Source organism: Bufo gargarizans, chromosome 6, assembly GCF_014858855.1.
Source record: "Bufo gargarizans isolate SCDJY-AF-19 chromosome 6, ASM1485885v1, whole genome shotgun sequence".
NCBI classification, from domain to species: Eukaryota; Metazoa; Chordata; class Amphibia; order Anura; family Bufonidae; genus Bufo; species Bufo gargarizans.
The window spans coordinates 155972795-155999831 of NC_058085.1; the positions used below are offsets into that span (position 1 = coordinate 155972795).

General features: G+C 41.0%; 1 protein-coding gene across 1 annotated transcript in view; it reads right to left on the reverse strand.

Annotated features, from left to right (window-relative positions):
• Window positions 1–238: 238 nt before the first annotated feature.
• LOC122941205 (transmembrane protein 150A-like) overlaps window positions 239–27037 on the reverse strand; it is a 123168-nt gene continuing 96369 nt past the window's right edge. Inside the window, exons 5-7 of the mRNA XM_044298269.1 lie at window positions 24487–24614; window positions 15682–15859; window positions 239–4998 (exon numbers count right to left, since the gene is read on the reverse strand). Of these exons, the coding sequence (XP_044154204.1) occupies window positions 4754–4998; window positions 15682–15859; window positions 24487–24614 (551 nt within the window). The 3' untranslated portion in view covers window positions 239–4753. The remainder of the gene's footprint in view (window positions 4999–15681; window positions 15860–24486; window positions 24615–27037) is intronic.

Below are 27037 nucleotides of genomic sequence, written 5' to 3' on the forward strand. Positions count from 1 at the left end.
AAATCTTGATTTCATCATCATTGGACACTTTTGCTGCACTTGATGAATACATAAAGTTTTTATAAGCCACCTTGGAGAAACCAGTAAAGATTGTGGTGCCACATACAAATACCATGGGTTTTCAACAAAGCATTCCCCCCATGGAACTCTCACCCAGACCGATATGTAATAAAATATCAACCAAAATAGCCCAATAGGTAACTTGGAAAATGTAAGAACAAAAAACACTACACAAATGAGCAGTTGGATACAAATATTTCTTTGGTCATTCTTTAAAAGATAATACATTTGGTTGATTCACAAAGATAAAGGATGACTGTTCAAGTGTAACCAGAATTACAGAGCCAAGTTGGTCCTAGGATGTTACAATTAGTAGATTTCATGTACACTTTATCATATGCTTTCTACCAATCAAACTTAATGAATAAACTATACAAGTAATAGGAGACATAATTGTTTAGACGGGTGAAGAGGACAAGAAATGAAATTAATATTTATTTATTTTTTACCCAATACAGGCAATTTCATTTTAAAGATTCAGTGCTGGTCCCCCTGCACGTTGCAGGATTTAATACATTGTGAACACACATTGGCACAAAAACGGAAAGGATTCCCACAGAGAGTATGCTTTTTGCATATTCTTTTGTCTTTACATATGCTTGATACACCCCAAAAATAGGACACAGCCCGTTGCATATTTATTAAACTTTATAGTTAAAGTTGCATATTTTCTTTTAAGCCTAAGGCTGGTTTCAGATGAGTTAGTGTTGAGCTCACAGTGCAGCTCCCATCCTGACCTCCCAGCATTGCCGGGGTCGCATATCATTGATTTATGATGCTATGTAACTCGTACAGTTCTGGAATGTATTGGATAACAGTGACAGCATTATGTCAGTGTTATCCAATAAATTCCAGAACTATAAGGGTTACATAGCATCATAAATCAATATAATGCTGTGCGACCCCAGGAGTGCTGGAAATTCAGGACGGGAGCAGCTCTGCGAGTCCGGAGTGTAACACTCACTCGTCTGAAAGGGGCCTTACTGTATGCAAAACCTGAAAAGGTGATTTCTTTGTTAATCCCAAGATCTTAAACCGTTTCCCAAAGAAGAAGCCAGGAATTAAGTGTATTCCTGTATTGAGAAGTTATCCCCTATCCATTGGATAGAGAACTGTCAGACTGGTGGGTTTTCAACTATTAGGACCCCCAAGATTATGAGAATGGTGGTCCCACGTCCCCTGTTTGAATGGAGTGGTGGTCGAGCATACCCATTTCCACTCCATTCAAACTCTATTGGACTGCACTTGGCAGTCCTAAACAGTTTGAATGGAGAAGTGGTGGGCTTGCTTGACCACCACTCTGTTCAAACAGGGGACGTGGGATCAGCATTCTCATGAACTTTAATACATCAGTTTGTCAAGTTTGAGATTTTAGTTTAGCCAATTTGAAAATAGAATGGTAAAATCTGCATCCAAGCCCAAACTATTTGCTTTTTTATACAAAGTCACTATTTTGTTAGTCACAGAGAATATGTTTGTGCTTCCTACAGGTCAGTTGTGCTCATATATTGACATAGGGGTGCCTTCATATCTGACGTAATAGAGGAAAAATCCACTGGAGAAATTTACACTGTGTATTCCTATGAGTGGAGATCTGCAATGCATACATGGCTCGAACTTCTGCATCCAGGTTTTCAACCATGGAATGTATTTCCTCAGCTTTTTCTATGTGTTGCCGATTTCTGATGTGCAATTTCGCACCCAAATCTGTAACATAAAACTGCAACAGTTTTTGCTGCAGTGAAAGCACCCTTTATTACTATCCAAGAAGACCCTATGCAACAGATCTCCAAATGATGGCTTCCTGGAGCTCGGTGAGTTTAACATGGAGGGAAAAAGAAGATACTGTGGTCAAGCCATTTTTCTGACTCTGTACCACTTTACTTTAATTTTGAGTGAAATAAATATGGGTTAAAATAGTATAAATCTCATATTTCAAACCCACCATTACTCCAGTGCTGACAGTTCTCTGGTTTCTTGCTGGTTCATGCTTAGACCACTGCGGTGATAATATCATCTCATCATGTGATCTAGGCAGCCAATTGCTGACCATAGTGGTGACATGTCACCATTGTATCCATTGATTGGCTGCTGCAGTTATGTGTTAAGATGGCATTTCATTACCACAGTGGAGTAGACGACGTCCAGCAGGGGAACAGGAAGAGCATGAGAAAAAAAGATTATGGAGGAGAATATGAAAGACATAGATTAAAAAAAAAACAAAAAAAAAAAACACCTTTAAATAATAAAATCTAACTTTTCAGGACTGAAATCAAAGTAAGCTTAAAGAAAAGGTACACATACAGGGCAACACATCAAATGTAGTCTTGCATAGTAATGACATTTAATAAGGCACCTCCTGTGGAGAAAGCTTGTTTTGCTACATAACATGACAATAGAATTGAAATGTTTTAAATTCTTTTTTTCTTTCTCTACATGACATTTTGGTGGGGATGGATTCATCAAGACTGGAGTTTTCCGATAAATCCTCATTTATGATGAGGCGCTTGTCTCGTCATAAATTTTGGAGCATCCTCCTGCAGTCTCTGTGCCTACACAGAAATGTACAGCAGCTCTGAGCCGCCATAGATTTCTGGCTTCATTTGCACCAGAAAACTGGCATAAATGAAGATAAATTTGTCTCAGCCGTCGACCATGCCCTTGACACTACTTTTTGGAAAAGTGGCAAGGGCAACATAAAAAGAGGCACTTGCGACTTTTTCTTTTTCAAAAAGTCACATTAAAAAATTCAGAAACTCATAGCTTGCGACTTTTTAAAGTCACTTTTCTGTCGCAAAAGAGATGATATATCTCCCCCATTTGTGCTAGGAAGAAGTTCCTACATATGCAGATATAAAGGCAGCAGCACTGTGTATTGTAAACCTGTGACAATAGTATTGTCGTAATATCTGAATAATGATTTCATGTATACTGTATGATTTGTGACCTTTATTACAATACTGCATGAGCCGTCATATTGACCAAGAGCGGTGACTAATAAACTGGACTAAATTCAGAGCATTTGGAGGTATTTTTGAACAATTCTGTTACACTTTCACATATTATAAACCAGATTTACTTCAAAGAGATAAACTATATGTGTTGTCGTGATAAGCGAAGTAAACAGGCATGTCCCAATTTTAGCTTTTTACAGTTCACTTTGTGCAGATATATCAGGAATCAGAACACCCAACAATGGGAATCCAATCAGTAGACAGTCAAGGAAACCATGGCGGACCAAGTAATGTAGTATTCCACTAGAACACCACCTAATGTCATCAGTAAACTGCTCAGCTGAGGTAAGCAGCTTTGTAAAATTGTTTCACTTGTAAGACTAGGTTCACATTTGCTGCACATTTTCCTGAAAACACTTGAAGTACAGGGCCTATGGTCAACGACTGCTCCTTGACAGACCTTACTGACTTTAACGGGGTCCATCATTCTGCCAGACAAAATAGCCTATTTCCTGCACTTATGCCAGAATCCGTGATGGAGGTTACTAAAAGAACCTGCACTGAAGCTGTGAACCTAGCCTAAGAAACTAATTTAAGGTTAAATGAAATTTTCATAAGGTCACATTATCATCATTTTTGGAAACTACATTCTGGTCTGTCCAGAAGATACTGAGGTACATTTATCAATGCTGTTGCCTCTCTTTTCCAGCACAAGTTGCCACAGAGATTTATAATTTGTGACACATTGGCCAAGCATCTCTAGAACGTGGACTTGTCAAGCTGTAAAATGTGAAAGATTTATTTTGTGGAGTGCGGCAGTTTTTTTTTTTTTTTTTTTAGCACAAAATACTTCTTTAAAGCATACCAGAGGTGGCATCAAAGAAGGAAAGGGACTCTAACATGTTCCAAAGATGTGCAAAATCTGTCAAATAAATCTGCCACATCTTTAACCTAGCACTGCTTATATTAATTTAAACCATTTAAATAACTGTCTCACTGGGTACCAGTATACCGGTACAAAGCAGAGCCTTCACAACCTTCACCTAATGATGCCTTATGAAGGAGATCAAAGGTGAATTGTAAGCCACCAGGTTGGGGACTGCGTTAGAAAGTTTACATATGCTCTGTGCTGAAGAAAATTAGACGTATTATTAACCCTGGCAAACTCATATAATACATTCCAGATGTCTAACAGGGATAATGGCATAATGAGTCTATGAAGGATGGTCTGGTGTTAAGGCAAACTGGTTTTGTTGGTCCTACAATTCTTATTCAAACTTATAAAAGGCGGCCTAGGTAGCATAAGGTCTATAAGCCCAAATTACACCTGATATACTAGCATGTATCATTCATTCTTTTTAAAGCAACACTATTTCGTAATGCATCTTCATATACAATAATACCGCTCCCTCTATTATATCGAACACAATAACTTTGGCCTTGCTCTTTCGTTGTGGAGATTCTTGACTATATAAATGAACTATATAAAAAATATACAAATAATTTTTATATGGCAAATTCATTAATGCCCTGTACATATAACAGACTTAATATGCTAGCCCACAAACTTTAGAATTGTCCATAAGGAAAAGTAATTTGCTTTCTAGTCGTTTCATTCACTTTTTTGGTACTGTGATGAGGCCAGGAAGGTTATGAGCCCCCGTGCAAAGGACGATGCTCTTGGGTTTACAAGGCGGCTCAGGGGTGCATATGATGTCTAGAAAAACACTGTGATGCGGTCATATCATAGCCATGTTCTCAGATGTGCTGTGCGCATGAGGTGTTGCTGGAGTGCTGGTTCCTGCCTTATAGCTCTTCGGAGCCCTGCTTGCTTTTAGGAGGACCAGGAAGGTATCGGTAGAGATTGCCCCAAATTCAAAGGCAAAAGTTCCATAGTAAATTAGAACATTTATTATGAAGGTCCACTCACACAGAGCAGCAATATGCTGAAGCACAAAGCCTTCCTGTATGAATAATGCACCACCTATAAAGTTAGAGTTAAGGAAATGTAAAAGAAACAATGCACACTATAAAATACACACAAAAAAAACATATAAAAAGGTGTTTCTAAGGGTACTTTCACACTTGAGTTCCGTCCTAGGGGCTCAATACCGGAAACAAACGCCTCAGTTTTATCCTAATGCATTCTGAATGGAGAGCAATCCATTCAGTATGCATCAGGATGTCCTAAGTTCAGTCCCTCTTACGGTATTTGGCCGGAGAAAATAATGCAGCATGCTGCGGTATTTTCTCTGGCCAAAATTCCAGAACATTTGATGACATTAATTTCCATTGAAATGCATTAAAGCAACACGTTTTCCGAAAAAAAGCAGACCTTTAAAAATGTGAAAAAAATAAATACCGGATCAGTTTTTCCGGATGACACCAGAGAGACGAATCCGGTATTGCAATGCATTTGAGAGACTGATCCGCATCCGGATCCGTCTACAAATGCTATCTGTTTGCGCACGGATTTCCGAATCCAGCAGGCAGTTCCGGCAACATAAGCTTTATTTAAATTTTTTTGCAGGACTTTGCAAGAGGAAAAGCCATAGTATACTTCACTTTTGCACCCTTTCCCCCCCAAACATATACATTAAATGTGGGGCAAAAACTTAATGTGAACCCAGCTTAATATATGCACTAAAACTTATAACAATCAATCAAAGCAATGAGCAATTATTCGGTATTTACTTTTAGAAAAAGTAAAGCAGATCAACGGGATTGACCTAGTCTGTTTTATGGGGTATTAAAGATAATTCAGACTATTATAAGCAAAAAAAAAAAAAAAAGGCAAGAATCCAGACCAAGAATTACATTTACTATTTTTCAGGACAACCAGAAATACAAGAGAAATCATTGTAGTCAGAAATCAGATTAGCCTGTTCCTAGCTCCGTAATCCTCCTTATTATCAAGGTCTCTGCTAGGGAGAAGGGAAACACAGCAATCACATTATTATGTACATTATAAAATCCAAACAGCACAATTAACAATTTAGTGTGTTGTTCTGCTTTGTTAGAGGAGCAGAAGAGCCAGATTTGGCACATAACTGACAACCTAAAGGCTTAAAAGACTTCATTGAATACAATGGAGTCCGTTTAGGTTCTATTCAAGAACCATTTTACCGGACAAAAAAGTCCTGCATGCATTTTACTTGGCTTGGCAACCTTGGAATGACTTTAGGAAGAATGCAGTGTAAATTGGCTGTACCCTGTCATCTGTATTATTTACAGAACAATCCTGCAGTTCTTTTGGATTCTGAACCATCTGGTCATGCGCACACTATTAGGCTACTTTCACACTTGCATTTTGGGCGAATCCGTCATGGACGGATCCGTTCATATAATACAACCGTCTGCATTCGTTCAGAACCGATCTGTTTGTATTATCTTTAACATAGCCATGACGGATCCATCTTGAACACCATTGAAAGTTCCTCTCTTCTCTCCCCTGCATAACCCTTTTTTTTTTTGTTGAAGAGGTTTAAATTAGACATCATATAGTACATGACCATCTCTTTCTAACAAATCTAAAACCAGCCCTGAACCAGACATGGATCCAGAGATCTCCACATTCATTGTTTCAACTACTCTGCTATATTTATTTCAGGCTGGCAGCTCGGGGGACGTGTCCTATAATGGTCACAGCTTCTAACAGAAGATCTGGCTGGTGGCAGTTGAAGGATGGAACTGAGCATGTGCGTCCACCTCAGTAGAGAGGCCAGAGAGGAGGAAAACAACAAACAGCAGCTGTGATACATATATAGATGCCTTTTATTTACATAATTCAGTGGCTATACTACATTTTTTTATTACACACAACTGCAAAAGTATGCAGATATTGGTTTGAAATGTGTTGAATATTTTTCGTGGGATAAGCGCTTTAATTATAATCTTGCATGCAATACTGAATTGTGAGCATGATATCTCCGATATGGGTTGTCTATGATCTTGTACCTATAGTTAATTAATTTTTTAAAGCAAATAAACAAATATACACAAAATATAAATAAGTGCAGGTAAAGGGAGCCTGGAAAGTTTAGTTTAGTTAATCACTTGCTTTTAAACTATTTTTTTTTGCAATTTAACTAACCCAGCAACATTCATTGACTTATTACTTATTTCCATACTCCATCCCAAACCAAAGTACACTAGCACCTGTTAAACTGTACAGACAGTATATCAAATGTTATTGGAATATTTACTTTAAACTATTCCAAGTTGGCCTGTCCTTTGTTAATCATTTTAAGATAAATGGAAGAATAGATAATTAAAGGATACCTGAAGCTTTACTAAAAGCACAGAAGGTGCAGCGGCGTCTTTCAGAGTGCTCTAAGCCTTTGCCTCTGGTTTTGGAGCATGCAACAGCTAAGATCATAGACTGCCGCTTAGGCTGGCCATACACATACAATAGCTTTGAGCTGTGTGATTATTGATCCGACAGCTATTTCTGCCTTCTCCCCCATACACATACAATGCCGCCGAACGCGTGTTCAACAGGGACAGAAGAAAGCCGCTTCCAGACACATCTGGCAGGGCTTTATCTTCTGGGAAAACATAAGAATTGGAAAAAAAAAACTAAAACATTTTGCCTAATTCTTCCCTCCCCTGACAACATCTGTTAGCATGAGCTCCCCATACACAATAGGGTTTTCATCATTCTCGTGGGTTCGACCAACAATACATGAATGTATATGGGGGCTTTTAGTTGCATGGTAGTCCAAGATACAAAGTTCAGGGTAGTCTGAAGGACACCTCATCTCATTAGTGGTACAAACTACTGTTCTCAGGTCCCTCCATCACCGAGATTTTACACTGCAGCTTTATATTTTTTAATTGGCGGCTATGTATACACAGACGCTCAACAGGAATTCAGTGAAAGTTAAAAACAATTAGAAACTACAGGAAACTAAGCCATCAGTGAGAATAAGATGAAGTCATTTTCACATATGCTGAGCCAAATGAGCCTCAACAAGGGTTTGCTGCAGTCATGTGTTGAAAATACATGTCATGGCTGGAGCAGCGTAACCAAAGACTTGATGGAGTAAAAAGGACACATAAGGGCAATGTAATAAGATTTAGTACAGGTTTATGCTTCCGATAGAACTGTGCATATCGCACACAACAACCATGAAAGCATTGAACGTTAGAGAGTTTACCACCTAGGATCTGGTCCAAGTGTCACTGTACAACTGGACAGGAGACTCAGATTTTAAAAAGTCAAAATATGATTCCTCCTTTGAGGTACATTCCTTTTTGCGACACAAATTAGGCCGATTTGGTCAGAAATCTTGAGTCGCGCGTTTCAAGGATTTACCAGCCTCTTTTTTGGGGTACAAATACATAGGAGGTAATTAATTTAGAAAGTAGGTTTTATTACCTGTGTGTGTATCCTATCTGCCAAAGAAGCTAGTAAAGTCTCAAAATGCATAAAATATAGTGACTCCTACAACATTTCTAACAGTAACAGCCTAATATATGTTGAAAAATAAAAGGAAAGCTTCTCAAAAGAGGGGATCACACATCACTACTTCACACTAGAGGGGACCAGGGAACAGTCAGAGTGGAAACCCCTTTTTCTCTATTTTACCCTCATTATTCTATTATCTGCACTAGGGATGAGCGAATCTGCATAAAACTAAGTTTGAATACTGTACGGAGCGGAGCTCTGTACAGTATTAGAATGTATTGGCTCCTATGAGACGAAATTATTACTTCGAAGTCTTGCCATACTTTGTATAATAACTTCATGAATCAATTTCTACTGCAAAAAAAAAACATTTCGGTAAAAAATTCTCTGGGTTCGGTTCCACTTGGAACCAACCCAGAGTTTGGGAAAAGGTCTCCTGAGCCTTCGCAAAGTAATAACTTCGGCTCATCTGAGCCAATACATTCTAATACTGTACGGAGCGCTTGGTCCGTACAGTATTCAAACAGTTTTATGCAAATAGAATTTGGATGTTTCATCCGAAGTCGATTCGCTCATCCCTAATCTGCACCTAAAGTCAGGTAAGGAAACCATTCTAACGTGAACTGTAAACTGGCCAGATTCCCTGCTCTGTTAGCAAACTAGTTTCATCTTGTAAAGGAAGCAGTTCCAATAGTTCGACTATATTAGATATTCATTTATGCCATTCTATAATACTGTAGGTAACCTACTTTTATGATTTAATATATGTCCCATGTAACACAATTGTGCATATAAATTACACAAGATATTTTTTTCAAATAATTACTAAGGCAAGGTACTGCTGAAACTTCTACTCACCCCGCCTAAGCATGCTTCTAATATAATACAGACGTTTCAAAAATCAAATAGTATATCCATCTAATGCAGTTGTATTATTGATTTGAAATATACATGCATGCTATATAAAGAAGAGCGCATTCAGGATGATGGACAACAATAAAATGCAAAATGGAATTTAACTCTTCTCAGATAACACAGCTGAGTGACTGTTGGCCTCACATCTCCTGCCTTAGCGTAATATTCAGAGTACTGATAGTACAGAATATTTATCACCACGTTATTGATAGCTTTAGTACTTCTGTTTAAATTGATCAATCACAAATATAGAAATTCCGATTTGGCACTTGAGGTCATCCAAAACTCATAGAATAGCAAGTGCACCAAGTGATGCAGGTTAGTGGGTAATAGCTGGTCACCAGGGGTGCACCACCCATGAGGCGGGGTGAGGCAATTGCCTCAGGCAGCACCAGGTAAGGGCAAGAGGGGGGATCATCTGTTTCTACAGTATAGTATTGAGAAGCACAATGGGCACAGTATGTGTTGCTGTATTACCCTGTATGTTCTGTATGTCTTTAACAGTAGGGCTGGAGGGAAGGGGTTAGGTAAATAAAATGAAGGGGTTTTCAAGATCTTCCCACTCAAGTGAAAGGGATTGAGCTGTACAGCCACAATTATGCCTGCAATATTGTTTATGGAGCAAGAGAATGGGGACACTGTGCTCCAGCTGGCACAATGGCCCATTCATTTTCTTGATCATGGAGGGTCCCAGGGGTCAAAAACAAACCTATAACACATAAGCCATCAATAGAAATCCGGAGAAAACCCCTTTAAGGGATGACGCATACCAAACCATTTGGGATCAATGTATCAGTCATATACAGTTGTTTACAATATGATGCCAACAAAATTTTATCAATACTGTTCCTCAAATTTTACATTAAAAGGGGTGTTCCCATGAATAATATTCTAGTTTTCAAAACCAGCACCTGGTTCTGAATACTTTTCTAATTGCATAAAATTATTATTATTATTCAATGAAATCTGTACAGCGCCACCTGCAGTTTGCTCATTTTCAAAATTTTCTGTCCTGCTCACTGAGATGAAAGCACATGCTCAGTTCCAGCCTTCAGCTGCCACTCGCTGGCAGCAGAAAGGACATGCCCTCCTAAGCTGCCAACTTGAAATAAATCTAGCAGAATAATTGGAGCAACGAATGGGGAGATCTCTGAATCCATGTAAGGGACAGGGCTGGTTCTAGCTTTGTTAGAAAGAGATTGCAATGTCTTACATTAATCATTAGATAACCTATGAGAAAAGCACGGAATGTTAAATTAATGCTTCATGTGATGTCGAAAAGTAAGTTTCTCCTTTTTGTTCTAAAAACTGGGTGGTGCATGTGTAGGAAGGGGTGATTGATACCAATGCTGCCAGACAAATTCAGTAATACCTAGGAAACTGGAGTAAATTACTAGGAGTAGATTTCAGTCTGGCGCAGATCACATTTTCTGCTGCATGGTCCTCCGAAGATGTGCACTTCTTAAGAATTTTTTCTCCTCCCCTCCAAACACTCAATAAAAAAAGAATGCTCATTACCAAGAGATTCTCCACTATCCTAGCATTAGTTCTAGGAAAGAACATGATGCCTTCCTGTGGTGTAGTCAGGTTGCGCCCGCCACCATCTCGGTTAAAGATCTCGGCCGAAATCCCGTGCGCTGGCCGGCGTGATGACATCATCTCAGGCTGCTAAAGAGTTCACATCAAACCTTCAAGCAAGACGGAAGCGGCCCACCCGTCGCGAGAAAATGGATAGAGTATTTTATTCTTTTATTTTTTACACTCTAATGTATAAATGCAGCAATTGAGGGGTACAATGACCGGGAGTGGCGCAATCGCTGCTCCAGGTCATTGCACCCACTACTTACAAAGAACTGCACTTTGTGACAAAGTAATTTGTCACAAACCAGTTTTTTTTTGTAAAATTTGGCGAAGCAGCCAAATCGAATTTTACTTTGCTCACCTCTAATTATAAAACATATAAAACGCAAAGTCGTCAAACACACGGATTAAAACAATACTATCTTTATTAATGTAAAAAATCCCAGTGGCTTATGCTGTACTATGATCAACGCGTTTCGATCATGGCACTGACTTTTCATTTTGGATTTCGCAACGCTGCTGCATTGTAGCTCATGCATCGTAGTTAACATCTCATGCAGGCCAGCTGATTGTATCTACGTCTTGTATATATTATATTCTAACACATGTCCCATGGCGTGCCCAAGGTTAGGCAACTGAGCTGCAGTATTCCAACTGCACATATATGTTTTGCATGGTACTGTGTGCTGTACTGAATGTAAGAAAGAAAACCTGCAAAACTACTATAAAAATCAGTTTAACACATTTATTTTGTTGTGCTGAAGTTCTGAACTGCATCACCCCATGTGCACACAAGGCCTTACAGAGTTGTTTTTTTTAAATAGATCTGAAGGGGGGTGAAAAACATGTTGTACAAGTATTCCAAAAATACAGCGAGCCTAAACACATTCAAAGGTCTGCTTATTGTCAAGTTTCCTGGAGAAAAGTAGCTGATCCCTCTGATAAACTCCAGATAATTGCTGTAATAAGATTCTTTGAGCTAGTAAATCCAAAGAGATTAGTACAGGCTGATACTCTTGGTGTATGCCCTGTATAAAAGCATGTGCTGACCAGTTGGCTCCAAACAGTGCTGGGCACACACTAAGCAGTTTTAGCATTGGGAACAAATGAACGGAAGATTATAAAAAGGTGGCCATGCACAGTCAATAGCCGTCAGCTGAACAACTGTATGGCTGATGGCTCTCGCGATTCCCCCATAAACTTCTGGTAGTGGCTTATACCCTGGGAGACCAAAAGGAACTTTGTAGAACCCACCTTTAGACACTTTTTACACTAGACAGTTCTGAAAAGTGTCTAAAAAAAAATAAACCAAGAGTTGTCCAACATGTCTAGCACGATACAAAGAGTTTATAATATAGCGTACGCCACAGTGATAAATTTGGCACAGCTTCTGCCTGCCTTGTCTAGTTTTATACTGTCCAGATTTAGGATATTAATAATAAATCTCCCCTAAGTATTTTAGCAATTTGAAGAGCATTCAATACAGTGTGACCAAGTCTATAGCAATGGTCATATTTCAAAACACAAGACCAAGAAAGAAAGCCGTTTTGTAGCTTCACATAATCCTCAAAGTCCTTCCTGGCACACGTTTGTCATTTTTTAAAACACTCTCCAATGCAATTTTACAGTGTCCTTTTTGAAGCCAACTGAGTCAAGCTGCCACTAACAAAGACTTTGCTCACATGATGGCCAACCAAAGATCAAACCTTGGTGGTTATAAAACATTGCGATTTGCCCTGTTGCCTGTTGAAATACAATTATTGTAAAATGGTTAATTCAGTAACCACTTTCTAGGTGAATATCAACCATTTACGTGAAGTACGTTCTGTAACATTTTGGATACGTTTAATCATTTCCTAAATGCCTCTGGGGAGTGTTTCTCTGTATATGCAGGCTATCTCTGGTAGATGACAGGTCACAATATAATGGTTTAAAGGAGTTGTTCAGAATTACAAAAAGGGTCTAGTTTATACCCCCAGAAAGAGCACTACTCTTGTCCTGGTATTAGTCACATTCACATGAATAATACTGTTCTGCAATAAGAGACCATGGACACTGGTGGCTACGTTTCTAAGGGAAAAAGACCCCTATAAAAAGGCTTTAGGTCTGAGGTCCTTAAAGAGGACCTTTCACCGATCCTGACACTGTGAACTAACTATACAGACATGGAGAGCGGCGCCCGGGGATCTCTCTGCACTTACTATTATCCCTGGGCGCCGCTCCGTTATCCTGCTATACCCTCCGGTATCTTCGGTCACTAAGTTATGGTAGGCAGAGTCTGCCCCTGTTCTGCTGTAGCACTGGCCAATCGCAGCGCAGAGCTCACAGCGTGGGAGAAAATAACCTCCTAGGCTTTGAGCTCTGCGCTGCGATTGGCCAGCGCTACAGCAGAACAAGGGCAGACTCCGCCTACCATAACGTAGTGACTGAAGATACCGGAGGACATAGCGGGAGAACGGAGCGGCGCCCAGGGATAATAGTAAGTGCAGTGAGATCCCCGGGCGCCGGTTTCCATGTCTGTATTGTGGCTGGGGGAACTGTTTTGTCAAGGCACTTTCCTGTATTGCTGCTAGTTTATTTATTATGTCAGATACTGTGTGTTGTATGTATTTTTATTAATAAAGGATGAAGTTACATTATATTTGTGTTTTCTCATTTTTGGTGAGCTATTCTATTTATACACATATATTCAGCTACTTGTGGTTTGGTAATATCGGGCATTCCAATGTATGTAGCGGGCGCAATGGCAATGGTGCCACCTGTCATTGAACTCCTCAGATGCTGCGTTCAACACCAATTGCGGCATCTGACACATTGAAGCCTTTCAGGGGTTAATCAGGGGTGGACTCATGGAGAGACTGGCACAGCCAGTGTATTGACATGGTGATGCAAGATTTGGCGCGTTTTCTTCACTCAAGATGGCTGCAATGGCTTCTCCGCAAGCAAACGGATGAAGTATGTATTGTTTTGTTTTTTACTGCCATCTCGGGAAAATTGATTCGTTACCATGAAGCGCAAGGAAATTCGGCTTCATGACTGTGGCGATACAGGGATCCAGATATTAAAATTATTGTTAGGAGTAGGCAACCCTTCTCTCTGCATTCCTGTAGGGGGTCATCACCTCTTCCATGTCCGTCCAGGCTGGAGATTGTAGCAATAAAAATCAGTAAGATGGAACAACTTCACAGAAACCAGAGCCCTATCATAAAATGTGAAGATGTCAATAACCAGCATTATACAGACCAGAACAATTAGAGGGGTCAGGAGAAGGCTAGTGTTTCGGGCCGAGGTCACACAGGAAACCCCCTATCTTGCAATATACATCAAAGAAATAAGTGGACAAATTCATATTTGAGCCACGTGCTTCCTCCTGAGAACTCAGGCCATGGATATGCTTCTACGGTATCAAAGTCAGATCAATCCCAGCTCAGTAACAGGGAGCAATTAGATAACTCCATCTATCTTCCCATTACCTCCGCCAGGCTTTGTACGCACGTAAGCAGGACATTCAGACGGAGTGGACGGAGGTAATATGAAATTGCTAAGGTGAAGAAGATAAAAGGTCATTACCATTCTCCCTGGCCTCCTCTGACATCACAGGTGGGGGGGGGGGGGGGGGGATGATACTGCTCCTTTTTAACAGAGGTATGGAGAAACTCAAACTGTCATTTTTTGGGGGGGATCACTAGCTTGATGGACTGACCGATATTTCTGCAACCGGACTTGACCGTCGCGTGACGTATTAAGTTCTGTTTTTATCCCTTTCATTTTACACACAGTTATTTTGCACTGTGCATATGTGTGTCTGTCTATTTTGTCTTTTCTCTGACAATCCTATTGTTTGTACGCACTGTCCTTTTTTAATATTAAAACTCCACTTTAATAATAGCCTTCTTCTAAAGATTCCATGACCTTAGAAGAAGCGTTATGTAGATTGATTTATTAACCCTGTGAATGCTAGTAGCTGTAGAGAGTACTTAGGTGTTAATTTATGCAAAGGTGTCTCGGCAGCCTGATATGACGAGTTGTAGGAGCTAAGATTGATTCGTTTCAGATGACTGAGTGCTGACAAAGCGAGGTCCAGTGTGACCCTGCAGGCTCCCCTCCTCAATCTACGTCCCTGATCCTGACCACGACAAACCAATTTTTTTTCCTAAAATTCAGATCGTCACCTCCAGAAACCAACCCAAGCTGCCAGCAGTACCCGAGAGTAGCCAGCAGTGTGTTTCAGACGATCGTTTACTTCCTGAAGGCAGATGAAGCAAAAGATCAGAAAACGTTCTTTTATCCCCTGCCCGATGCGCTTCTCCACACATGCTTGAAGTCAAGTGGGGAGCGGCCTCCTTGCTTCAGGTGACGGTAACCACGCCCCCTTCCGTGCTCCTTCGCTGTGACTGACAGCGCTTATGCAGAGAGTTCAGCTGCCTTTGCAGAACAGCCGTCTGTCAGTCACAGCGAAGGGGGCGTGGTTACCTTGACTTGAAGCAAGGAGGCCGCTGCCCACTTGACTTCAAGCATGTCTGGAGAAGCGCACCGGGCAGGGAATAAAAGAACGTTTTCTGATCTTTTGCTTCATCTGCCTTCAGGAAGAAAACGATCGCCGGAAACACACTGCTGGCTACTCTCAGGTACTGCTGGCGGCTTGGGATGGTTTTTGGAGGTGACAGGTTCCCTTTAACTTTGATTCACTCAACACTACACAGTACAAATGAACAAATATAACTTGAGAAACAGCCTCTTGTAGGTCGCTGAAAAGGATACTGAGCACTAATATAACCAGACCAAAGAGTGTCAGAAGGCTGCGTAGATGACCAGTCCAGCAGTACCAATGGGCGTGTGCCATACGGTATGTCAGAATACACTGGAAAAAGATGAACAACATACTGGTTGGAAAGGCTACTCCGGCTCCAATGTAGTGCAGAACCTTGGCATGATCCACCTGCAAAGATGGAAGAAGAATAGTATCAGAAGAAGGTTTAAAATGAAAATTCACATCTACTCAGATTGCAATATTGTTAAATGCGTGCATCAGCTAAATAAATAATATGATTTTTACCAGTTTTTTTAAACATTGAGTTTTTATAGAAGTTTTCAACAGGTTTACAGTCATAAGAGAACCGACAATACCCGCTACAATTGCGGGATAAAATAACTACAAAAATAAAAAAGTCCCCTAGTCTGAAATGACTGTATAATAGTATTTTATGATACAGTCATCAACATGTACAATAGATACGTGATCACATATGAACTGATTGTTAACAACTTAAAACAACAGGTCGATATTTGGGCTGTGGGCTACATGTCAAGAAATTAATTACATGATGCAAAATGCAGAAAACAATGAAGGTGCACTGAAGAATTTCACGTGCAATCACAATTTTCATCTCAATGCAAACGGATCCATTTTGACTTACACTGAAAGTCAATGGGAGGCGGATCAGTTTTCAATTGCACCATATTGTGTCCCCATTGACTTACATTGTAAGTCAGGACGGATCCGTTTGGTTCAGTTTTGTCAGACGGACATCAAAATGGTTTTGGTGTCCGCCTCCAAAGCGGAATGGAGGCTGAACGGAGACAAACTGATGCATTCTGAACGGATCCTTATCCATTTAGAATGCATTGGGGCTAAACTGATCCGTTTTGGACCGCTTGTGTGAGCACTGAAACGGATCTCACAAGCGGACCCAGAAATGCCAGTGTGAAAGTAGCCTTCTTGTGGTGCTGCTCTCATTCACCTGAATGGAAGCAGCGATGAGGTACCCAGGTAAGGCCACAATACAATGTACGAAGCTGTGTAAGTCAAGATGCCTGGTTCCTGTGCCACAGCTCATAAAAACAGCTGATGGGCAGGCATGCAAGCAGTCAAACCACTGCCAATTTATCCTAAGGGTATGTCATTGACACTAGTCGTGGAAATTCCCCTTAAACTCTGCTATAAATTTAATGATTAAAATATTAAAAGAGTAAAATGGGGTGTCCAACTTAAAGGGAACCTGTCACCGGGATTTTGGGTATAGAACTAAGGACATGGGTTGCTAGATGGCCACTAGCACATCCGCAATACCCAGTCCCCATAGCTCTGTGTGCTTTTATTGTGTCAAAAAAACGATTTGATACATATGCAAATTAACATAAGAGTCATATCTTACTTGTGTGACCAGAGAAGAGTCAGAGTCATATTTTCAAGCTCTGACTAATCTCAGGTTAATTTGCATATGTATCAAGTCTTTTTTTTTTACACAATAAAAGCACACAGAGCTATGGGGACTGGGTATTGCGGATGTGCTAGCGGCCATCTAGAAACCCATGTTCTCAGCTCTATACCCAAAATCCCGGTGACAGGTTCCTTTTAAGAGCCTACAATCCCAATGGTCCTAACCTGTTCCCCCTATTAAAAAACAAAAACACCTTTCCATGGTCCTGCTCCACTTCTGGTCCCAGCTAGTGTTGTGTTGCTCAAGCAGATGTAACTGGCCAAAGTACTCCAGGGTATGAAAACTTATTGACAACGCTCCATGGGAAAACTAATATTCAAAGAGGTATCTCCCAAGAAAGAGAATAGTCTCCCCAGCGCCACCTATTGGAAGTGGCCCTCTATGAGTTAAAAAAAACAAACTTTCCAACAATCCTCAGGATTTGACAAGGGAATATAGCAAAGCCAGATATCCATCCATACACAGCTGTTTCGGGGTGAGTACACTTCTCCCATGAAGCATTGCCAATAAGTCTCCATACTATGGAGTACTTCCAGTAAAGTCTCAATACATAACAGGTCTCTAAGGAGTTTCAGAACCCTGCCTAAGCATTGCACTGAGCCAGCCAGAATCCTACTCCGTACTGACGAGGGGAGCACCCCAAGGCTTGTTGGAAAGTCAGACCTTGACTCATAGGAGACCACTTCCAATAGGTGGCGCTGGGAAGGTGGCTCTCTTTCTTGGGAGATGCCTCTTTGAATCATCTCAAAAAGCATAAATGGATCTTTTTTTAGGCACATCACAGTTGATGGGTGCTATTCATAGGCTCCACAATGGCTTTATACAGGGAGTGCAGAATTATTAGGCAAATGAGTATTTTGACCACATCATCCTCTTTATGCATGTTGTCTTACTCCAAGCTGTATAGGCTCGAAAGCCTACTACCAATTAAGCATATTAGGTGATGTGCATCTCTGTAATGAGAAGGGGTGTGGTCTAATGACATCAACACCCTATATCAGGTGTGCATAATTATTAGGCAACTTCCTTTCCTTTTGCAAAATGGGTCAAAAGAAGGACTTGACAGGCTCAGAAAAGGCAAAAATAGTGAGATATCTTGCAGAGGGATGCAGCACTCTTAAAATTGCAAAGCTTCTGAAGCGTGATCATCGAACAATCAAGCGTTTCATTTAAAATAGTCAACAGGGTCGCAAGAAGCGTGTGGAAAAATCAAGGCGCAAAATAACTGCCCATGAACTGAGAAAAGTCAAGTGTGCAGCTGCCAAGATGCCACTTGCCACCAGTTTAGCCATATTTCAGAGCTGCAACATCACTGGAGTGCCCAAAAGCACAAGGTGTGCAATACTCAGAGACATGGCCAAGGTAAGAAAGGCTGAAAGACGACCACCACTGAACAAGACACACAAGCTGAAACGTCAAGACTGGGCCAAGAAATATCTCAAGACTGATTTTTCAAAGGTTTAATGGACTGATGAAATGAGAGTGAGTCTTGATGGGCCAGATGGATGGGCCCGTGGCTGGATTGGTAAAGGGCAGAGAGCTCCAGTCCGACTCAGACGCCAGCAAGGTGGAGGTGGAGTACTGGTTTGGGCTGGTATCATCAAAGATGAGCTTGTGGGGCCTTTTCGGGTTGAGGATGGAGTCAAGCTCAACTCCCAGTCCTACTGCCAGTTTCTGGAAGACACCTTCTTCAAGCAGTGGTACAGGAAGAAGTCTGCATCCTTCAAGAAAAACATGATTTTCATGCAGGACAATGCTCCATCACACGCGTCCAAGTACTCCACAGCGTGGCTGGCAAGAAAGGGTATAAAAGAAGAAAATCTAATGACATGGCCTCCTTGTTCACCTGATCTGAACCCCATTGAGAACCTGTGGTCCATCATCAAATGTGAGATTTACAAGGAGGGAAAACAGTACACCTCTCTGAACAGTGTCTGGAAGGCTGTGGTTGCTACTGCACGCAATGTTGATGGTGAACAGATCAAAACACTGACAGAATCCATGGATGGCAGGCTTTTGAGTGTCCTTGCAAAGAAAGGTGGCTATATTGGTCACTGATTTGTTTTTGTTTTTGAATGTTAGAAATGTATATTTGTGAATGTTGAGATGTTATATTGGTTTCACTGGTAAAAATAAATAATTGAAATGGGTATATATTTGTTTTTTGTTAAGTTGCCTAATAATTATGCACAGTAATAGTCACCTGCACACACAGATATCCCCCTAAAATAGCTAAAACTAAAAACAAACTAAAAACTACTTCCAAAAATATTCAGCTTTGATATTAATGAGTTTTTTGGGTTCATTGAGAACATGGTTGTTGTTCAATAATAAAATTAATCCTCAAAAATACAACTTGCCTAATAATTCTGCACTCCCTGTAGGTTGCCTCTTTAATAAGTATATCTTGGTCCGAATCAACACATCACCGCTGAAAAGGAACTTTTCCTGCAGCAAGTTATAATGGAAGCCATCACAGAACAGTTTACAATGCATTTCCACAGCCTCAAATTTAGCAAGACTACAGAAGGTGAGCTGAACTGCAGTAATTATAACTAATAGTGCCAAGTGAGAAAATGCATAAATCGCTTTCCAGTGTTGGAAAAGTCTGACTTTCCAGGTCTTATTTTCCATCTGTATCGGTCAGAAGACTGCTAACTCAGCAATGCCCAGCTCACCACTGAAATCGGAGACAGCTGGTTCTCGCTGTTCCTTTGTTTACTTGGCTGGGCCCATTTGACAAATTCACATTTATTAGCATAGGCAAGTACAGATCTATTTGGATAAACAGTTTTTGCTGACAGTTCTTCCACATCAGGCGGAACGGACATTTTATTTCTTCAGTTAAATACTTCCTTTGTGAAGTGAAACGGGTCAGCATGCTGAGCTTATGTAGTCTTGTATGGATGAGGACACATCGCACATAATTATCCTTTGTGTGCCATTACTAGTACTAGACTGTGGATTTACATTTACAGCCATCTTATACTTTACAGAAAATATTATGAGATTTTGCTTAAAACACAAGCCATTATAATACTCCCCATTTGCTGCACCACCTTGTTTTAGCATGCCATTTATTTGGGAAGAAATGCATAATTTTTGACATACACGGACTCTTTAGTGACGCAACTCATTATAAAGCAATAGTCTATATAGTGAAGGTGACAACTGAGAACCTACTAACTGACATACACTGGAGCTGTAATTTATGCAAATATAGTAAATTCAGCGGGCCACAAAGGCTCCGCCCCTCAGCTAAGTTTCACCCCTTTTCTTGCCACTTTAGAAAAGTGTCAAGAAGCACTAAAAGTTGCAGTTTGCGAAGAAATATGACATGCACATTTTGTGACTTTTTAATGCCATTGCTTTACAAATTTCCATGTAACAGTCTAACGGTATTTATAAAAAAATAAAAAAAATACTATGTGACTCCCTGTTTAGCGATATGCTTTACAGCAGCCACAGGTACAACAGATAATAGACTGGAGCAGACAGTTCTCTAGGCATGCTCTCTGACCTGTGCAGAGGCAATTGTGCAGGGAGGGGGAGTAGATAAGCTGTGGCTATGAACGATTGTAAATTGTGGATCCTGTGTTAGAGGTGGTATCTTTTATTGCAATCCTGCCTATGTTAATAGGATGATTGCTTAATGGCCAGCGCAAAAACTGCAGGATTTTAGATTTCTAAACTACATGTTTAAATTACATGTGACATGGAAGGAAAATTGAGAGAGCAGCTGCTTTCCATTAATTTCTATGGGATTGCTAAAAATAGCTGAGCCCATCTCCTGCAATCCCATACAAGTGAATGTATTGGTGGCTGCGCTTGTGTGGTGCGCTCTCCGTTAATTTCTATGGGACTTCTGAAGCGTGCTTCTTCACTTTTGGTGGCCAGTTCTGGAGATAGGTGTCCTACCTCTGAGACCTGCACCTATCTGACTTTGATGGCATATCCTAGCGATAGTGAGATGACAAAACCCTTCTAAAGGGGGCAATTTTTTAAATTAATATCCAACAACAGTCATGCAAAAAAAAAGGGGGAAGACACTGCCATAAACCAGAGGAAACAGAAGTGAACGTTAAAAATGTATGCTTAGGCTTTCTGAGAAATGCAGTCGGTCTATTCATTAACATATACATACCAGAATCCCAAGCAAGTGAGAGACATGCCATCAGTCAGACAGACGCAGGGCAATATTACCCAGATATTTTTACATGAATGAAGACCTCTCCACCCAAATCTTACACTAAATATCCTGAATCCGATCCTACGTCATGCCTTTTGTGTCTACTTGTATTACAATACCAGAGAAAGGTTACTACACTACGGAAGGAAAACAGAAGACAACTTATATGCATTATCCAACAGAGCACCCAGGGTGAGTTGGTGGCGGCTGTACCCGTGGTGCCAGTAGGGCACCAACAAGCCACTCTTCCTTGAGTATTTAGGGCAATGAACTGAATGGCTACAACATTTACAAGCCAGCACCAAGACATCCATTCCATTCCACAGACTAAAAACTAATTGAAGAGAGAAGTTAAATATCAGACCTTCCTGTAACGAGAATTATTTCATCCTCATTCTTGTAATGTAGCCAAGTCAGCTCCCCTGCAAGTTTCACATAAGGGTGTGTGTTCCTGGCTCATCCTTTTACAAGCAGTCTCAGCGTGTAGCCTGACAGATATACAGTACTTTCCCTTCCCTCCTATGGCTAAACATCCACATGGCGCTGCTTCTAGCTCAGGCGGGGTATAATGAGGACCAAACACACAACACGTGCAGCCATCATAGGCTTTGAAGTCTGACAGAAACAACTCCTTCTGAAGTATCCAGTGCACTCAGGATATGATATGGATATTGGCAGCAAACCACATTTTCCCCTGTGGGTTCCCAGTACATCAGCTATAACATTACATTTCCACATGCAATGCACTGGACAAAATCCTGGTCTAAAGGTGCTTGTACTACAAACATTATCATGTCTTTGTGTTATCAGACTTCTGGAAACGAGGACCTATCCTCTATGAGTATCTGATGGGTTGGGGTCAGACACCCGGTACCCCGGTTGATCAGCTGTTTGAGAAGGCCTGATGCTTCTGTGAGAGGTCCTTCTCAAGAGGAGTGTGCTCTGACATTGCCCTCAGAGGGAGTTGGTCACGTAGGACAGTGGGTCATAACCTCAACTTCCAATAGCTATATCTTCCGATGTAGTGGATATAATGCTGTGATTCTGGTAATGTGACAATGAAAAAACCAAAGTGGCCAAAAACAGGCTGGTCACTAAGGGATTGGGTTTACAATTATATGGAATTATTTCCCAGAATCCACATTTATCAGCTATACATAGGATAAGTGCCAGCTCTGGGACATTCACTCATCATGAGAATGGGGGTCCTATGTCCCTTGTACCTCCTGCATACACAACCACAGGGAGGAGTTTGAATAATCGGTGGTCAAGCATGAGTACTACAGTACAAAGTCTATTGGACTGATGAAGACTGTACTCAGCTGTCCATCAGTCCCACATGCTTTAAACTTAGAGCTTAGTGCACAAGCTTCATTAAAACTCCTCTTTACTGCTGTCATGTAGGAAGGGTACTTTCACACTAGCGTTAAAGGAAACCTGTCACCAGGATTTTGCGCATAGAGCTGGGGACATGGGCTGCTAGATGGCCACTAGCACATCTGCAGTACCCAGTCCCCATAGCTCTGTGTGCTTTTGTGTTAAAAAAAAGTTTTGATTGATATGCAAATGACCTGATATGAGTCCTGTAGCCGGAGATGAGTCAAGCGGAAAGGAGCCCAGCACCGCCCCGCGTCCTCCGAATCTCCTCCTTGCTGGCTGACGTCACAGAGCTGGAGCGCTGAAATCTCGCGATGCGCGAGCTAGCGCATGCGCAGTGTCGGCATCATGTTCATTCCCTGTATAGGCATCAGCACAGGGAACGAACTACGCAAGCGCTAGCTCGCGCATCGCGAGATTTCGGCACTCCAGCTCTGTGACGTCAGCCAGCAAGGAGGAGATTCGGAGGACGCAGGGCGGTGCTGGGCTCCTTTCGCTTGACTCATCTCCGGCTACAGGACTCATATCAGGTCATTTGCATATGGATCAAAACGTTTTTTTAACACAATAAAAGCACACAGAGCTATGGGGACTGGGTACTGCAGATGTGCTAGTGGCCATCTAGCAGCCCATGTCCCCAGCTCTATGCGCAAAATCATGGTGACAGGTTCCCTTTAAAGTTTTCCGGTATTGAGTTCCGTCACAGGGGCTCAATACTGGAAAAAAAGGCTTCCGTTTTATCCTAGTGCATTCTGAATGGAAAGCATTCCATACAGTATGCATCGGGATGTCTTCCGTTCAGTCACTCTTACGGTATTTGGCCAGAGAAAATACAGCAGCATGCTGCGATATTTTCTCCGGCCAAAATTCCGGAAGACTTAAAATTTCCATTGAAAAGTATTAATGCCGGAATGATCCGGAAACAAATGCTATCCGTTCGCATACGGATTTCCGGATCCGGCAGGCAGTTCCGGCGACGGAAGTGCCTGCCGGAATCCTCTAACGCAAGTGTGAAAGTACCCTAAGGCAGTACAAGCGGTAATGCAGTATTAGTTCTGTAAAAACTCCTTTAACTAAAATATTGTCCATATGATTTGAGCAGCTTGATTTTTAAGACCTGTAGTCATGTAATGTTATTATGAAATTTCAGTGACCAATTACTGTATTCATACTTCAAGTCTTCATTTTGCATTATAATCCCAAATACTGCCAGACAGTATCTATCTCTTTTATCACATTAATTTGGGTGTGTGGCGGTCATAAAATTGCTATTTAAAACGGTTGTTAGTACAGGAGGAAATACGAGGAAAAAAAAAAAAAAAGAAGAAGAAGAAACGCCCAAAGCGTCACTTATCACAGTAAATGTCACAAATTTATAAAAAAATATCAAAATGTCCTGACTAAAATATGTCAAGCAATTAATAGAAAATAGATGAAAGACAGGCAAACTACCCAGATGGCTATACAAGGGCTCAGATACAGCTATGATACTAGAAACACCACCAGGTATTCTGTAATCTCAGCCAGAATTAGTCCATAGAAATGTAACAGGTAAGAGCATAAATGTTATTAAAAAGCAAATCACTAATAATTTATCTGGTGGCGTTTCTAGGGTCATGGCAGTATCTCAGCCCTTTTATGTCCGTCTGGTCTCTTTGCAGGTGTTTCGTCCTATTTTCTAATAATTTCCTGTAGACAAACTGTATATTTTTATTTATTCAATATATTTATATATTTTTTTTTATAAGTTAGCTATGACTGATATTGAATCATCCTTACCTGAAAACTCCCAACCATAATGAGTCCAGCAGCACAAATCCACCCCAACACAAATGCTACAGTATTTAGTAAGGAGGGACCATAACGCTCAATCACATAGGCATATCTTAACAGACCGATGAGCATCACTGCAAGGCAAGAATGCAGAGGTTAACCAGACATGAAAAATTGTGTTTTATATGGAAACATGTCAAAAATCAGTTTCCGAAGCTGCATCATTTTCAGAATTACAAATATAACTAATTGTTCTTGGCACAGTTGTGAAGATAAAAACTACCTTCACACATGTTCTACGAAACTTTGTGTCCAAGTACAGTTCAACTTTTTTTCTCAATGCAACAACAATTCTGTACTTTTTTTCTTATGGCTCTATGTTGTGGCATTTCTTTATTACTCCTACTAGATGTTTTTAAATTAAAGGAGTTGTGCAGGGGTGTTATATTGATGACCTAACCTCAGGATAAGTCATCAATATCTGATCGGCGAGGGTGTGACACCCGACACCCCTGCCGATTAGCCGTTTGAAGAGTACAGGTCCTTCTCAAAAAATTAGCATATTGTGATAAAGTTCATTATTTTCTGTAATGTATCGATAAACATTAGACTTTCATATATTTTAGATTCATTACACACAACTGAAGTAGTTCAAGCCTTTTATTGTTTTAATATTGATGATTTTGGCATACAGCTCATGAAAACCCAAATTTCCTATCTCAAAAAATTAGCATATTTCATCCCACCAATAAAAGAAAAGTGTTTTTAATACAAAAAAAGTCAACCTTCAAATAATTATGTTCAGTTATGCACTCAATACTTGGTCGGGAATCCTTTTGCAGAAATGACTGCTTCAATGCGGCGTGGCATGGAGGCAATCAGCCTGTGGCACTGCTGAGGTGTTATGGAGGCCCAGGATGCTTCAATAGCGGCCTTAAGCTCATCCAGAGTGTTGGGTCTTGCGTCTCTCAACTTTCTCTTCCCAATATCCCACAGATTCTCTATGGGGTTCAGGTCAGGAGAGTTGGCAGGCCAATTGAGCACAGTAATACCATGGTCAGTAAACCATTTACCAGTGGTATTGGCACTGTGAGCAGGTGCCAGGTCGTGCTGAAAAATGAAATCTTCATCTCCATAAAGCTTTTCAGCAGATGGAAGCATGAAGTGCTCCAAAATCTCCTGATAGCTAGCTGCATTGACCCTGCCCTTGATAAAACACGGTGGACCAACACCAGCAGCTGACATGGCACCCCAGACCATCACTGACTGTGGGTACTTGACACTGGACTTCAGGCATTTTGGCATTTCCCTCTCCCCAGTCTTCCTCCAGACTCTGGCACCTTGATTTCCGAATGACATGCAACAGTCCAGTGCTGCTTCTCTGTAGCCCAGGTCAGGCGCTTCTGCCGCTGTTTCTGGTTCAAAAGTGGCTTGACCTGGGGAATGCGGCACCTGTAGCCCATTTCCTGCACACGCCTGTACACGGTGGCTCTGGATGTTTCTACTCCAGACTCAGTCCACTGCTTCTGCAGGTCCCCCAAGGTCTGGAATCGGTCCTTCTCCACAATCTTCCTCAGGGTCCGGTCACCTCTTCTCGTTGTGCAGCGTTTTCTGCCACACTTTTTCCTTCCCACAGACTTCCCACTGAGGTGCATTGATACAGCACTCTGGGAACAGCCTATTCGTTCAGAAATTTCTTTGTGTCTTACCCTCTTGCTTGAGGGTGTCAATGATGGCCTTCTGGACAGCAGTCAGGTCGGCAGTCTTACCCATGATTGAGGTTTTGAGTAATGAACCAGGCTGGGAGTTTTTAAAAGCCTCAGGAATCTTTTGTAGGTGTTTAGAGTTAATTAGTTGATTCAAATGATTAGGTTAATAGCTTGTTTAGAGAACCTTTTCATGATATGCTAATTTTTTGAGATAGGAAATTTGGGTTTTCATGAGCTGTATGCCAAAATCATCAATATTAAAACAATAAAAAGCTTAAACTACTTCAGTTGGTGTGTAATGAATCTAAAATATATGAAAGTCTAATGTTTATCAGTACATTACAGAAAATAATGAACTTTATCACAATATGCTAATTTTTTGAGAAGGACCTGTAGGCTACACTCCATGCGAATGCTACTTCTGCTTCATTACTCTGCCCGTCATCCCCGAAGTGCAGTGTAATTACAAGTACTTGCTCCATTCACTTTAATGGAGCGACTATTTGTATTTACACTAGGCCACTGCTACAAAGGAGACGATGGGTACTGTAATGGACAGGAAGCAGCGCTAGGCAGGGGTGCCGGGTGTCAGACCCCACCAATCAAATATTGATGACCTATCCTGAGGATAGGTCAACAATGTAAAACCCCTGCACAACCTTTTTAATTGCCAATCTGAATGCCTCTGCACAGTTTCACACCGGCAGCAATGTCTGGACAGTGTTAGGGCTCATGCACACAAACGTTGTTTTGCGCAAAACATGGATACCAGCCGTGTGCATTTTGTATTTTGCAGAACAAAAGGGCCGGCCCCTAATGGAAGAACGGTCCTATCCTTGTCCGTAATG